This window comes from Thermobia domestica, chromosome 5 (assembly GCF_964235325.1).
Source record: "Thermobia domestica chromosome 5, izTheDome1.hap1.1, whole genome shotgun sequence".
NCBI classification, from domain to species: Eukaryota; Metazoa; Arthropoda; class Insecta; order Zygentoma; family Lepismatidae; genus Thermobia; species Thermobia domestica.
Genome location: NC_137458.1, coordinates 169,392,431 through 169,409,219, shown reverse-complemented (window position 1 = coordinate 169,409,219; position 16,789 = coordinate 169,392,431). Strand labels below are relative to the sequence as shown.

Sequence of the window (16,789 nt, the reverse complement as noted above, 5' to 3'; positions counted from 1 at the left end):
TGATGTACTTTTGTCGACACGCAAAAATCAATTTCCTATTGCTTTTCTTTTCTATATCCCATAGTTATTTAATGATATTACGTAAATAATTAAGTTAAGATAACTTAATGTCTAGGTATCAGCTTATCCCATAAGTAATGTAGTTTTTTTTTTCGACGAACGCTGCAATGACGTCATCTGACGAGAAAATAGTTAAGTAGACACAGCACGTGTGCAATAGCTGTATCGTATAGGGCACTTCATTATGCAGCTGTGTGTAGAACGCTCTACTCCACGTTTCGGAATTGTGGTTTGTGTTTGATCATGGTGCTGGCGGAGGACCACATACGACATGTCATGCTGTATGAATTCAACTAGGAACACTCAGCTAGCGCAGTGGTACGAAACATCAATGCCCTATATGGTCAGGATGATGTGTCCTATATGGTCAGGATCTGGGGACACCACCCTCATCAATAAGCCACAAGAAAGGAGACCTGTGTAGTTGAATAATAATACCTTGCAAGCAATGATAGTGGCAATTCTAATGTAAACTGTTGAAGAACTGACCAACTTACTCCATGTCACACATGTGACTGTACATCGTCATCTTCGGGACTATGGGTATGTGTCAAAACTCGGTAAATGGATACCCCTGCGTTAACGTCTCAACATAAGCAGTAGCAAGTGGACATCGGCAGTTTCCTGCTCATCCGTCATAGACGTGAGGCATTACTGGACAAAATGGTGATAGGGAATGAAAAGTGAGTCCTATGAGGGGAGGGGCTCAGGAATTGTACCTAAACAGGACCTCCACCCTGCAAAGTGATGTTGAGTGTTTGGTGGGATATCCGTGGAGTAACACATTTTGAGCTATTGCTACGTAACCAGACAATCAATGCACATGTCTACTATCAGCAGTTTGAACGCCTACGGACTGCATTGTTGGAGAAACGTCCTGTTTTGGTTCATCGCAAGGGTGTGCTCATACACGGTGATAACGCGCGCTCACACGGAAAGAACAACCTATGCTAAGATCAAGGAATGTGATTGAGAGCAAATCCTCCACCTGGCATTTTCACCAGATCTTGCACCACTGTCATTTTCGCAGTCTGCAAAACCATCTTTCCGGGAAGACCCTGCCAGATGAGGATGGCGTGCGACGAACAGTGACCCAATTATTTGCCTCCAAAATATTGAACAGCTAGTTGTTTGGCAGGTGGCAGAGAGTTGTGGAATCTGGTGGATTTTTTTAACTAACGGTAGTGCTCCAGGTATGTTATCGTCCTTTTTCTCACTGTACAAAAATATGGCATTACTCACGGGCAACCAGTACTTATAGAATAGAAGAAAGGTGAACGTGAAGTTTTTCATTTATAAATAACTTATTATTTTTTTACATAAATTATTTTCATTTTCCATTTCTGAGATTATTTACTATTTTTATTTATTTAACATTTTATACTCAACTACAGAAATGTCCGCAACGATATAATTATAGATGTAACATTAAATAAATAGCAAGTATTCACCTCAGCAAAGACAATAAAATTTTAGTAAGTTTTATTTCTGCTATAGTTCATTCAATTAAAAACGAACAAATTGTGGATTTGCACTGAGTTCTCTATTTCCTCCCAGTCTTTATTCGTAATGTGTATTCATTTTGTTTAGTTGTCTGAATTTATGTTTTGTACGGAATGAAGTGCCTTTTCATGTATGGAACGAAACCATAATTTAAGAACTTAAAATAATAGTTTTTAGTTATACACGGAATTTTAGAAATCTAATTTGAATTCTAGAAATCTATACACGGAATTTTAGAATTGAATTCTAGTAATTCAATATTTACTCCCATTTTCAAAATGACTTAAATCGTCGTTAAATTTTCCACCCTTTCCTGAGCAAAGTAACTCAAGAGGTAGAGAGTTAGCTTCGCATTCGGGAGGTCGTGAGTTCGATTCCCGCTACCGACATCCTGACTGGGGTTTTCCTCAGCCCTACCAGGCAAATGCCGGGATGGTACCTACTAACCAGACCCTGGCCGATACCTTCCCAAATCCTTTCCATTGTTGTTGTTGTTGTTGTTGTTAGATATTCAGTATAAAATGGCCTCTGAGCTGTATCTGGTGATTGTTAGATAAATAAATAAAAAATGAAAATCATTTTATAAATTTTTGGTTCCTCCAGTAGAAACAAAGATTCTATTCCCAAATAAATCGAAAATGACTAACTGATGTCCCACGTCTTATTTGACATTTAACGGGACATTTTATCATATTAATTAATGCATTCATATCTGTAAGTAGAAATTCGTCTTTCCATCTGCAACCTGCAATTTTTCTTTTATTTTCCGATTTCGTGTTACATAAGAATTTTCGAAACCCTAAATGCTGCTACACTATAATCATCTTACCTGCAATCCATAGCTGTATATCTCCCACAGTACCACACCGAAGCTCCATACATCTGACTCGGTGGTGAATTTTCCATAGAGAATAGACTCTGGAGGCATCCACCGTACAGGAAGAAGGGACTTCGACTGAACACGGTAATAGTCAGACGAATAGATGTCTCGAGACAGACCAAAATCTGATATCTTTACAGTGAGATTATCTCCGACTAGACAATTGCGAGCTGCCAGATCTCTATGTACATAGTGGTGACTCGATAAATATTCCATCCCTGCAATAAAAAAAATAACATGTAAAAAAAAAAAAAAAAAAAAAATAACGTACATTTCTGTTTACTTATTTAACTGAGTTATGAACTTCTTTACGAATGTTTCGTTTCATAAACAACAAAACAATACGTTAAATTAATAACTAGCTACGTATAAAGCAAAGTATTACCACTTGTTCTAAATAACCATAGCCAAAATTTTACAAAGATTTCAATCTATAAAAATGAAAGTCTAAAAGAGGAGGCAACAGTGATAAATTAATAATATTACCAGAATCAGATATAGCTTCCGGATTAGAGTAAATGCGACAGAAAATGACATGTGTCCAAATCTGGTGAAAAGACTGGAGAAGAAATCATGCTGATCATCAAGGAAGGAAACATTAAAAATAAAACAACTACAGTTTAATAACTAACAAGACAATGTGCAAAAATGTTTGAATAAATTTTACGACATATCGAAATATAAGTCAAATAGAACATGTATAAAACAGAAATAGAATTTTATGAAAGGAAGATTAACAATACATGTCACATCTGTAATGAAACAGTTAATTGACGAGAGTTTGGAGTACAGTAAATAGTCACAGCATTTACAGATCTACAGAATGCGTATGACTATGTACCTATGGAGCACAATGTGTAAAGAATTTCAGCAGACTGAAATGGAAGAAACAATATGGAGGTTAAATAACTATGAAAACTACTATTGCCGACTGCTGACGAACATGGAAGCGAATGGTTCGCAGAGAAGTGATCTGAAACAAGGTAATGGACTATCTCTAACACCATTCAACGTTATTAGGGAAGATATAGTTCGAAGAGTTGTTAGTTCTGTGTTTTACGTTCCTGTGCAAGACCAAGGTTATGAAGGAGAGGCCCTATTATTAACATGAGTTCCAGAGATTGAATCCGGTGCAGCTTGCGGACGCACAGACCATCATGCAACACCAACCCTTACAAAATAGGCAATTCCCTCTACTAATAAGAAAACTGCATTACAGGACTACGCTACCTATTACAGCTATAGTTCGATGAGAAGAAGAACAAACAGATAGAAACATTGACTCAGATGAATCCTTCTTTTTATGGACGTTGCGAACTGTACACCACATGACACACTATTTTGTTAGATTTTGTCTTTTTTCAAATGGAAGAAGGTACTCAGTGAGGTCGTGTCTTGACAAGCGAAGTAGAACTGGGCTGGAACTTGAAGGAAGTAGAATGGTACTGCTCTATAATGTAGCTAACAAGCTTCAAGTGGAACTTTGATTTTATTTAATTCCACCTGTTTTGTTGTAAAGCGCGTACACATTTCACAGAGAAAATCCATCAAATTTTTGTAATATATTTTGTAATATTTTTTGTTATGTTTCCTTGGTATGGGTACAAACTCATAGGTGTTGATCGGCGGCTATTTTTTCATTGAAATCCATAATCATTCATGGTTTCTTTAGTGTTCACGCCTTCTTGCTATAGTGATCATTTTAACAGAATGAATGTTAACAATAATGTATCATTCTTGACAATATCATCCTTTATATCTTTCCATTTCCAAACCTCAGAAAACAATGCATCATTTTCAACGTTAAAAGTACTACTGATAAGGCGAAGACTATGTACTGCGAATATAATAAAGTAGATGGCAGTGTGACTTGACCGATTTGAACGTTTTACCTATGAACCAAAATGTATTTGTAAGTATTAAAGTTAAAAGCAATTATATTCGGCTTAAATGAAAAATGCATTAACTTTTTAATGCTTGTAAGAGGTAAATCAGATATCTACAACTCAGATAACCCCTAAAAGAAACTAAACATATTCGGATTAATCAGGCAAGTGATTAAAAATATTCATAACCCAATATTAGATAAAGACAGTGATATAAGTCCCTGATATAAGAAATCGAAATTTATGGAAATGAATTATTCTTTTCTGCTCACCTGCTGCTATTTGGACGGCTATATGAAGAAATTCCGGCTGCTCTAAAACATGTGACGTTCCATCGTCACTGCTTGCAGAGACGTCTGAACGTGGTGAATGAGATATAAGAAACTCGTGAAGATCTCCCTAAGAAAAAACGTAGTTGCAATGTTAAGATATTAACTGTATAATTTTACATTTATAAAAATTATAGTACACATACAAAATAAATATCCTTTCCTATTTATTATCACGGAACCTAAAGTATATTAATAAATAATTGAAATAACATGAAATATTTAATATTAATTACAAAAAAAGGAATCAGTTTCATTTTCAGTTGGATCTATTTTTTTACTATTGTTCCCACACTTAAATCATTCTTTTCAAATACTTATCACCCTGAATTCAAATGGATACTTTGTTAACTTTATCGTACCCAGATGTAACTATTTCAAACAAACAACACATGAAATTTTCCCCTTTTAACTGTACCAGTTTCTTTTCGTCTCTTGTTTTAAGTATGTAATAGGTAATACTGAAATAAAACAAGCACATTTGAGAGAGACAGCACCAGATATTATAACCAAAAACCAAAAAGTAAGATTTCACAAAGACAGATTTCATTTTCTTGAAGCACAATTATGATTAAAATACTGGAAGAAAAATACATTTATGCTCCCTTCCCTAGCAACCTTGATTGCATCAAGTATGTAACCACCTTTAATAGTAGTATTATTAAAAAAGCTGTTATTGAATGCGCTGATCACTCAACTTCAGCCGAAAATTTTCTAATAAGAAAATACGAGGAGCTAAAAAGGTAATTCTCAGTTTTAAAACTACCACCATGTGAGATCTTAGCAAGTAGTTATGTACGTACGGAGTATGTAAGTCACTGTTAGAAAAAGTCAAACAATATTCTAGTTTATGGATTTTCTACATGTACAATACGGAAATAAATAATAATTTTTTTTCAGCAAAATAAAAATTCTCAACTATTAATGACAACGAACGATATAATTTTTTGGGCCACAAAAGTTCTTTTTCTTTTTTTCCTACCAGGTATTTTTTTCGGAAATCACACATGAGTATAACCAAGCATGTTATCTTATTCAGCTCCATGTTAACTATTGATTCATATTAAGTCTCATATTTGGACAATATTTTACTTAAAACACAAATAAAAATTTAAGACTTAATAACGATTTTAGGCTATATCTCATTAACCATATTATGTACTGTTATCTTATTAGTGTCATAATGAAAAGCTTAATGAGAATGTATTTCAGTAGGACTTTCAGCTCAATAAGTGGCATGATTCTTGTACATAACCATTTTTTAGCTTTACAAATTAACTTTCTTCATTTTCTCGAGAATTTTCCTGGGCATAGCCGACTTCAAAATAGAAGAAAGTTCTAAATTCGACCTACTCATATGTTGTGTCGATGTTCGCGCATACGGATTAGGATTTTAGATTTCTGAACTTTCGGCATCTATGGCCATTTAGTTCGTCACATCTGAGGGATAACGTCCCTTGGCGAGCACACTATTCGGGGAAAGGGAAGGAAGGAAGCGGCCTGGGACCTATTAGTTAGGTACTACCCCGGCATTTCCCTGGTGTGAATGAGGAAAACCCAACAAAACCTCACTCAGGGTGGCTTACCTGAAAAAGCGTTTTACGCTTACGTTTTACGCTTTTTCGACCGAGTGCCCCTATCGGGAATCGAACCTGGGACCGTTCGCACCGAAGGCGAAAGCATTAGCAACACTGATGTTCGCGCATAAATTCAACATAGTTTTTCCGATTTTGATTAGTCTTCTTTTGTTTGAAAGAGATTTTCCTGGTGATCCCATATAAATTTCATTCGGATTTAATTATAGTCTTTGGAGCTAGACCCTGAAACACTCCAACAAGTGTACTATCAGAAGCCTAATTTAGCGATATTATATGCGTACGGTAACGCATAACTTTGACATAGGTTCACCGATTTTGATAAGTTTTGTTTGTTTATTTGTTTCAAAGCGTATTCTTTTCTGGTAATCTCCAAAAATTTTATAAGGATTTAATTGCTATTTATAACTGGATACGTAAGAGGATCGAAATGTGGTATTCCTAATTATCTGGTTTCTTTAAATTCCCACTATTGATCTTCAAGTGTTTCTAAATGTAATCCCTAAATAAGTTAACACAATAAACGAATGCATGGAACAACTGTTGTTCAGAACTAAAACTAAAACTGATATATCAAATTATTGTTGTTGTTGTTGTTATTTGGCTTCCTTCCTTCTTTTCTTTCCTCTAAAAGACAAGTTCAACAAATATAAAACCTATACAAAATCTGCATTACTCCTTTACAAAACTGTGAATTTCATCGCTCACCTGTGTCATATACTCGAAGAGCATACACAAAGGCTCTTCTTTCATAACAACGCCTAGGAGACACACGATGTTTGGGTGCCTTAAGTCTGTCATCAGCTCCACTTCACGTCGGAAGTCCTGCTGAGTTTTCGGACTGGCATTTTCCTTTAACGTTTTTATAGCTACCAACGACTGCGGTTCCCCTGGGAGACCAACAAGTTCGCCTTTAAATACTTTACCTGCGAAAGAAAATTTTTTATATAAAGGAATGTTACTTTTTTTTTTAAAAAAAAAAGGGTACAAAAACTACATACAGGGGATAAATAAATACACAAAAATTGCGAGCTCGTTCAGTAGGCAATTTCAGTAACAGTTCAAAACAAATCTGTAAGACTGTTGACGAAAAAAATACATCAACTTGAAAACAATGAGTCCACGGAAAAAACCGTATTTACTCGAATATAAGCACCGCAAAAAATTTGTATCGGCTTTAAAAATCTATTTATTATTCAATACAGGTACGCCTTATAGGAACAGTAGAAGAAATTCACGCAATTACCAAACCAACGGCTTATCATTGGCTCCAAAGCCAATTACAAAATTTACAAAATTCGAAAATATCAACAAACGTTATAAACAGTCCTCAAGAATTTTAAAAGAGGGGAAACTGACATTCTACTAAATTTGGAATATGTTTTGGAAGCAGTTTACGATACAACGCAATACAAAAATAGTATACAGTTACACCCGAAACATGGGAACTCCCTTTTTTCTTAAATGTTTCAGTTACTAATTTCTGCATAGTAAGCAATTACAGTATGTTATTAAGCTTTACTCTATCACACAAAATTGACACTGACCAATCACGGTTGAAAAATATAAGCAAATCTACTTTATAAACGTAAGGTACTAAATTAGTAGAGACAGTCATACCGATTATGGTCTAGAAAATGGAAAATTCGCTCGACCATAAGATAAATCCACGTTGATCTGTAACTTGATTTTCATTCATGTTCAAATCACGAATGACTCACTACATTTATTATAACATCCTCAAATGAGTGGTTATATGCACAGATGCGACGGACAAGTACAAAAAGATTGACACGCTTAGTGGTTTGATTTTTGAAGTTTTTGATTCTTATAAAAACTACCGTTGCCAACGAAAAAGAAGAAGGTTGAAATCTACTTGCAAAGTGATCATTACTGTACCGTGTGTAATGTGATTCTTCAGTTTGGGATGCTATCAATTTGATCTTGTTTCGTAAGGATTTTCACTTTAAAATAATAATAATAATGATAATTATTATTATTATTATTATTATTATTATTATTATTATTATTATTATTATTATTATTATTACGGTTCCTGTTACGAAAATTGACTATAAAATCAGTATGACCATCATTACCATTCTTTTTATAATAAATTTGGAAACTACCAACACGCTACGAAAGCACATCGATTTGCGAGGACAAGACAAAGTCCACTCTTCAACAAAAATAAGCAATTAATATGTTCGTTCATCAAAGAAATCAAACGAAGTTTAACATAACAAAAAAATAAATAAATAAATAAATAAATAAATAAATAAATAATAATAATAATAATAATAATAATAATAATAATAATAATAATAATAATAATAATAATAATAATGACGTTTCCTTCTGGCAGAAAAATTGTCAAGCATGATGTAAAGATGCTTCAAGTCTTTATTAATTTCTAGAATTTCAAGGCTACCATTAATTAAAATTATAAAAGATTGAAATGCAATACTTCCTACAGAGAAAATAACATTTTTTAAATTTACTTTCGTTATATTATTACTGAATATTGTTAATAACGGTGCATCAATGGAATTTTTTGCTTTTTTATATAATGTTCTAATTTATATTGTGTAATAAATTACATTAAGACTAAACAAATGACCAACAATGTGGTAAACCATATTTAAGTCCTTGTAATTAGAGTACAGAGAATGATTACTTCCCATTGAGCTGTGTTAGAGAGGTCAACTGTCCTCTTCGATACCAAAACCTTGATTTCACTATTATAAACCAAATAATTAGTATCAAACTTGAATAAATGACTAGAAAATGGTTCAGATCAAAATACTCATAATGGACTATGGACAACATATTTATCATTCCTGGTAAAGACCTTTTTCATGCGAATATAGCTTCTGGATAAACGAAGAAAACTATTTTAGTTATCGCAATTGCTGCTCAAGTTTCGATGATCGGGGCTACGAACCTCTTCAAGATTTTCAGCTACAAGTGTGGATTACGGGTTTGATAAATTGGAGGTACGTACGAAAAAGGACAAGCTCTAAGCAGAATGGTAAGTACCTTAATTAGAATGCTGACGTACAAGTAATAAAGACCGATTCTTCGGGTTCAAAGTTTTCGAAAATCTTTTAAAAAACCTAAGTACAATTTAAACCTGTACTAAAACACCCAATAAATGCAGAAAATGTATTAACAGAATTCACAAATTATTCAAATGAAGAAAGAAGCTGTGCCAGTTACATAAACTTACGTGTGAAGATAAAGAATGACGAGAAGAAATACAGAACAAGAGTTAAAGAGCACATAAAAGTGTGTGAAAATAACGGTACCGCCATAGCTGCAGAACAGTTAGCAGATAATGACATTAAATTAAAGATACACAGACTTACAAAAGTCCAAATTACAGATGTGAAAATATACTTACGGATCATACTAGATGCGCATATAATAGGCTTCTTTGAACACATGTAAATGTAACCAAAATAGGACATGGAATTATAAAAAGTTCCAATAAAGAGTGAATTAGCACACACAAGTACAAATCGCACATAAGTACTAGTTTTTCAGTTAGTATTTTATAAGTTAGTTTTGGAAACTTCAAAGGGCTGACAATACCCCTCCCAGTTGGTCTAGTGACTTGTGCGCGTGCCTTTGGTGCATGGTGTCCCGAATTTGATTCTTGGTGTGAGAGCCTTGAAATTTGAACGCATCACGGTGGTTCGGATTCCACTTTAAACTGTAGGTCCACATCTTATATAACTTCAATGCTGAAAAGGACACTAAACTCCAATCCGACCAAAAATCCTGACAATAGTATATTTTCATTATACAAGTGAAGAGCTAAAGAACATAACGAAAGAAATTCACAGGGAATTATTACTAATAGGCCAACATCCTAATTAAAGTGTTTGTTGTACAGCTTATATTTTCCTTTTCCATCATTAACTTATAAAATCTTTACTCCACTTCTACCTAAAAAAGACTCGAAAGAAGGTGATAGCCCCAACCCCTGAAAATTTAGCAGCAACTACGAACATAAAAATAGGAAATTGGAAAAGATCATTACAGTGATTTTGTGATAATGTGTCCTTTATGCAATATTACGAAAGAAAATAATGTACTTACCGAATGCTCCTTCTCCTAGCTCTTGAAGAAAATGTACATTATGAAGTGCATATTCGCGTGCTCTAACAGGCGGTTTTGGCAACAAAGCATTCATTTCTACTTGATGAGTTCCACTTGACTTCCCCATTAATGGTTTATTCGTTCGACTCTGATTTCGGCGCTGTACACACCAGTAGCCAAGCCACAAGATAATTAAACCCACAGCAGCCAGACACGGCACAAGAATATACAGCCACAAGTTGTCGACTGAAAACAAAACACACACATTTACTTAAAAAAAAAAAAAATACAATTTGACTCATATTTGTATAGTAATAATAATAATAATAATAATAATAATAATAATAATAATAATAATAATAATAATAATAATAATAATAATAATAATAATAATAATAATAATAAGAAGAAGAAGAAGAAGAAGAAGGTCATTATTATTATTATTATTATTATTATTATTATTATTATTATTATTATTATTATTATTATTATTATTATTATTATTGATGCATCTAATTTACTGTAAGTGTACTTAACTATTTCAGCAATCATTGTCGCCTTCATTGGTAGTTCAGAGCAACTTTCACATACACAATTGTTGTCGCTTCTCACAAGACCATCTTGCACTTTTTGCTGTGCCAGTTGAAAATAATGAAGTTAAAATTACTGAAAGAGTTGTTTAAGTAGGAGGCGTTTACGTTACCAAGGGCATTAACTTCATTATTATTCACCTGTACAAACACAAAAAGTGCAAGATGACATTTTGAGACGTAACAACAGTTACAGCTGAGTTGCCGTGAGTTACCGACGAACGCACCAGTGCTTTCTGAAACAGTTTAGCATAATTACACTAGAATTTAGAAGAAATACATATATACACATATATGTCCTAGGTAACTTGAATTGACTTAAGTTATTTAAAAGAAAGTGATAACGAACGAGAGAAAAATTAGAAACAACAGAATGTATTAAGTCTTTCCAATTTGAAAGTCAACAAGTGCTGACAAAACTAGTTTTTGTATTCTCATTTGAACTAAAGCATCACGACAGGCAACCCTGTCATGTTTAAGTGTCCTAAAATGTGCTATCATTTACCGTACAAATTATAAAAATATTGAATCTAATTGAGAAAAATACAAACAACATCCAAAACATATTTTTCGTTTAGTGTAAATGTAATATATGGCATTAAAACAGAATATATATATATATGTCTTCTTTGGCAAAGCGAATAATGTATTTTCTGCAATACAATTTTAAAAAAATACAAGAAACTAAGACATTAAAGATAAATAAATAAAAATTGAACTTTAAGTTATTGGCCTTGCCCCAAGAGAAAAACAAACGTAAATTCCAACGTTGCTTGATTGAGTCCCATTTCTATCTCCCTATCACCGCATACCCCCCACCACTCCAATTTTCTATTTGCCTCCTAAATTTGTGCGCATGACAAAGTCCATTCCTAACTTCACAATTTACCGTTTGATACTAAAATGGACGGCAACCTGACTATGAATAGCAACTGGATATTAACATTTTGATTTGAAGTCAATTAGGAGAATTTATTTAGTATATTCTCTGTATGTAGTACAAGCCTCTAATCAATGAAGATGAGCACCCGGAAATTCCTTTCATAACTTACTACAAATCGTGATTCTACTTGAAGAAAGCAGGTATGTGCATTTTTTTTTTTTTTTTTTTTTCGATTTACCATTCGACGCTATGTAATAATATTAAAGTATTTAGTCCCTTTAAAGAAAAAAGAGTAATTTTCCGTAAAATAAGTCTTTGATTCGAAGTGAAATTAAACCCATGTTTACTAAGACTTTTCTATGTCTTAGACATATACTAGATACGTCAAGCATGATGTACTTCCGGCATTATTTGTTCCTGGTGGGTTTCAAACAAATGTATTACACATGGAACTAACAATGGTTATGTTTTGTGTTCACTTATGAACATTACAATATCAGACAGATTTCTTTTGTCTAATTTCTGAAACAAAAAATTGATAATTGATCGAAGATTACGAAGGTGAGGGAACGTAATGCATGGAAATATATTTAAATTACACATCGGTCTATATTTTTCTACCTAGCAGTTACACTGTTTGAGATCGAAATCACAACTTTTGGAGGCTTGCACTTTCATTTTCACCGAAGCGACGAATTACTTGATGTATCCATTGGGAATAAAAAATAGCAAACTCCGATCTGCAAACGCAATGGTTTCGTTAATAGTCAAAGAACTGACAAAAGTAATACGCTATTTGATTTTGTGCCATCTGGATGGTCATACTCTTAATGGATCGTAACAGGAAGTATAGTTCAAGAGATCTTAAAATGACAATGTTACAGTACAGACAGTACAGCAGATATATACAACTTATTCATAGTCAACCTACCACATTGCGCAACGTCGCAGTGCTCTTTCTTGACATGCTGGCTGTCACTGACGAAACACCAAGGATGTGGCTCCATGCCTCCAGGGTTTCGACAGTAACTGTGTCCACCAATTAGTTCCGGGTAATCAGAAACCTTCATTAGGAACTGGTGATTCCATGGCTGGCATTTGTGACCAGATATTGTCTGACTAGCTACGCCTCTGTATTCTTCTCCTCGACCCCAATAACACAGGTGTTCTGCAATTAAATTAAGGAAACCTCGTACAAATAAACAACTACAAATATACTATCTTATATGTAGCATTCCTAGTTTGAAATCAGTGAAATATTGGTAGTAAACGCACACAAACACTATGTTTATATTACACAGTGAACTTCCATCCTATACTTTTGTAACTAACTTACCTTATATTAAACATTTTATTATTTCCCTCACGTTACGTAGCAGCTCAACGAAATATTAACTAATCCTTATCCTTATTTATTACTAAATGTATTTTTTCTGTGCAAAATGGGTATGTATTTGGATTTTAAAGCTACCCATCAGTTCCTTCCTCATTTTTCACATTTTCGAGATTTAAAAATGAAATCAAAATAATAATAATAACCTTACAATTATTTCTCTGTAATTTTTCCTGTGTAAACAATATACTACTTAGTACACTTGTTAGTGTTATCAATATCAGTGGCCAGTTTCCTAGCCAAATACAATTCTTTCTAATTGAATTGTATTTATCAAAATCACGAATTACTGAATTTTCTCAACTGGAGAATAAATTTAATTTTCGTACAATTTTTAATCAACTCCAAACATTAACGTTTCCACTACCACTTCTCTAGCAAGCGATATTCCCTACAGGCTTTTTTTGCTCGTGTCCAAAATGAAGAAAATGGGTGCAGAGGTTAGCGAACCACGCATCTACAATTATTTCTCTGTAATTTTTCCTGTGTAAACAATATACTACTTAGTACACTTGTTAGTGTTATCAATATCAGTGGCCAGTTTCCTAGCCAAATACAATTCTTTCTAATTGAATTGTATTTATCAAAATCAGTACTATATAAATGGGCGGACAAAAACTTGTCAGAATGGTAATCTGAACGTTGAAAGAAAATTCTTCGATAATGAAAACAGAGGGTGGAAATAGACTAAGAGAGTAGTACTTACCTAGGAAGCTGGCCACTGGTATCGATAACACTAACAACTGTACTACGTAATATTTGTTTATACAGTAAAAATTTCAAAGAAAAATTGTAAGATTAAGGCCTTTTCTAAGGTAATCTGACACATACAAAAAAATAGTGTAGTTTCAAATAAATGGTACTAGTACCAGCGTTGTGAAAAACCCAGGTTAAAAAAAAAAACAAAAAAAAAACAGCCCAGTGCGTTTTATTGGGCAAAATCGGGTTTTATTGGGTAATATTGAGTTTTATTAAATTTTGTACGCATATTTAAAGCTATATTCCTCTTAAAATACCATTTAAGCATATATGTTCTACTGTACAAATGAAAGTATGAAATTTCCTTGTGGGAAGGCGGTAGTTTACGTCTGCCGCGGGTTCCCAGTTCGATCCCAGCGTCCGCCAAGTACGTTTTGTTGTGGATAAACATCGTGTGCATGGATTTTCTCAGGGTTCTCCCGTTTTCTATCACTTTCGTCATGCCACCATGATTATCCATACCATCACAGTCCCTTAGCCCTAGTGCATAATCATGAAACATTGAACTAAACTTAAAAATAACAGAAAAGAAAGAAAAAATGATGAACAAGAAATCCATGAAGTCCCATACCCGTTTCGTGGGACACACTTTGCACCATTGACACTCGCTTATCGATTTCTAGAATGAAAGAAGTACACAATTTTCTAGAGTAACAAAAAGATGGATAATTTTATGTAATATAGAATATGAATAAAATCCCCTCTTACACTTATGATTCAAATAACTGATAAAGCCGTCCTAAATTTTACTTAAAATGAAATGAAATGAAATCTTTGAGTTTTACGTCCCACGGTTATGCCGGTTAGGCTAAAGGAGACGGTGATGATGAGTAATGAATGAAACGGTGGAATGAAGAAAGTGGGAGGAAACGGGAGAACCCCGAGAAAACCCACGCACACGGTGTTTGTCCACCACAAAGTTCACTTGGCGGGGGCTGGGATCGAACCCGGGACCCCAAGCACCAGAGGTGAACGCTCTACCACTGAGCCACCGCGGCCCTCAAGTTTTACTTAAAACAAGCCAAGCAAATACCTCAAGTTCAGGAGTCAGAGATAAAAAAAAAAAATGGCTTTATTAAATGATTGTTGTTTTTTCTAAAAGAATTTTTTTTAAGAACTAAATTGTTGGAAATTGATTCTTTTTCCTAATTTTCAGTTGTCAATTTGGTTTCTTACAATAGATTTTACGATTAACAGTGTTTTGTGACATACAATAATTGTACTGTGCTTCACATACTCCATCAGATACGCAAAAAGAACTAGAGAGTTCCACGATCTGATTGCCGTTAGTGTTCAGAAAATAGAAGTGGAGAAAGACATTTTATCTGTTAATACGCAAACATGTAACAAAACAAGGGAAATGTAGCCACATTACCTTTGATTCCATAGTAGCTGATATGCCCGTTCTTTGCACGGGAGAATTAGGATCAAGGAAAATGTTTGAGCCATCTCTTCCCCCTAGGATACGCATATCAATGAAAGTGTAGTAAGACATTCTACTTCTGGTATGAATTTTTAACCTCCTTCTCCCTTAGGACACGTCCTTTAAGGAAAGTTACATGATATCCCAGCTTGAGGTAGGTACTGACTGTGTTCTAAAACTCATTTCAAACTGTTCAACCATTTCCTGTGACGCGATCATACACAGGCAATTTAAATCGTCGATTTAAATGTAAAGAAAGACTATAGAAAACACACTCTTTCTTCCCTTAAAATTAAAATTTTCATAAACAGGAAGTGACGTATCCTCTTATTTTTAGTGAAGTGTTAATATGGCGTATTTCATCTTCCTAACTTGACCTGCTAACAAGATTCTGTAGCTTTGGTTCAAATTTAAAACCCCCTTTAACTTGTATTACGATGTGCCCTTTAATCAAAGTAACAATAAATAAATAAATAAATAATGAATTATGTTCCAAAATTCATTTGAAACTGTTCAACCGTTTCCCCGTGATGTGATCGCAAACAAGAGGCAACATCGCTTTCAATGGAAATAAAAGAATCATGGAAAATTACCTACTCCTCTTAAAACGAAAATTTTCAAAAAAGTTGCAACACATACCATCCTTATTTTTAATGAAGAGTTTACATACCGATCTAACTAACTTTGCGGGCTCGTGACATACTGTATTTCTTTTTTTACATGAATTTTGAACTTCCTCTGCTCCTTCTCCTACGATGCGCCCTTGAATCAAAGTAATATAAAAATTCCAGCTCAGGGTAGGTACTAACAATTGTATTTTTAAAAATTCATTTCAAACTGCTTAACCGTTTCCCCTTGTGATGCAATCAGAAACAACATGCAGCATCCCTTTTAAATGATAGATAATGCTCCCCTTCCCCACTTAAAATGGAAACTCAAAATCACTGAGACACGGGTTCACTTAATGGGAAGTTTACATAAAAAATGCTTAACTTGACGGGATCGTGAGATACTAAGATTTTCGCATAAATTTTGACCCTCCGCTCCCCCCATAGAAAATGTATTTTAATCAAAGTAACCTGATTAAAAACTTAATTTGAGGCACGTGATAACTGCATCCAAAAATTCATACCAAACGGTTTAACAGTTTTCCCGTGTTGCGCGCACAAACAAGATTTTTTTTTTATTTTTATATAATAGATTAGAGTTGAACAGTATTATAGCGAATTTGATCGAGTGCAATCAAAATTCATTATGAATGATTCCCATGGTGTTCTGTTCTGGTTGTAAATACATATTTTAAGTCAATTTTAAAACTAGGCATACACTAAAAAATACGGCTAAAGGAAGTATTTATAATTATAACTATATTATGATTATTATT

General features: G+C 33.9%; 1 protein-coding gene across 4 annotated transcripts in view; it reads right to left on the bottom strand.

The window, feature by feature from the left end:
• LOC145686262 (tyrosine-protein kinase transmembrane receptor Ror-like) overlaps positions 1-16,789 on the bottom strand; it is a 623,893-nt gene that overhangs the window by 3,424 nt on the left and 603,680 nt on the right. For all 4 annotated transcript variants that reach the window (XM_081759379.1, XM_081759380.1, XM_081759381.1 and 1 more), the window contains 5 exons: positions 12,762-12,998; positions 10,358-10,603; positions 6,962-7,179; positions 4,602-4,728; positions 2,393-2,661 (listed from right to left, as the gene is read on the bottom strand). In XM_081759379.1, the coding sequence (XP_081615505.1) occupies positions 2,393-2,661; positions 4,602-4,728; positions 6,962-7,179; positions 10,358-10,603; positions 12,762-12,998 (1,097 nt within the window). The remainder of the gene's footprint in view (positions 1-2,392; positions 2,662-4,601; positions 4,729-6,961; positions 7,180-10,357; positions 10,604-12,761; positions 12,999-16,789) is intronic.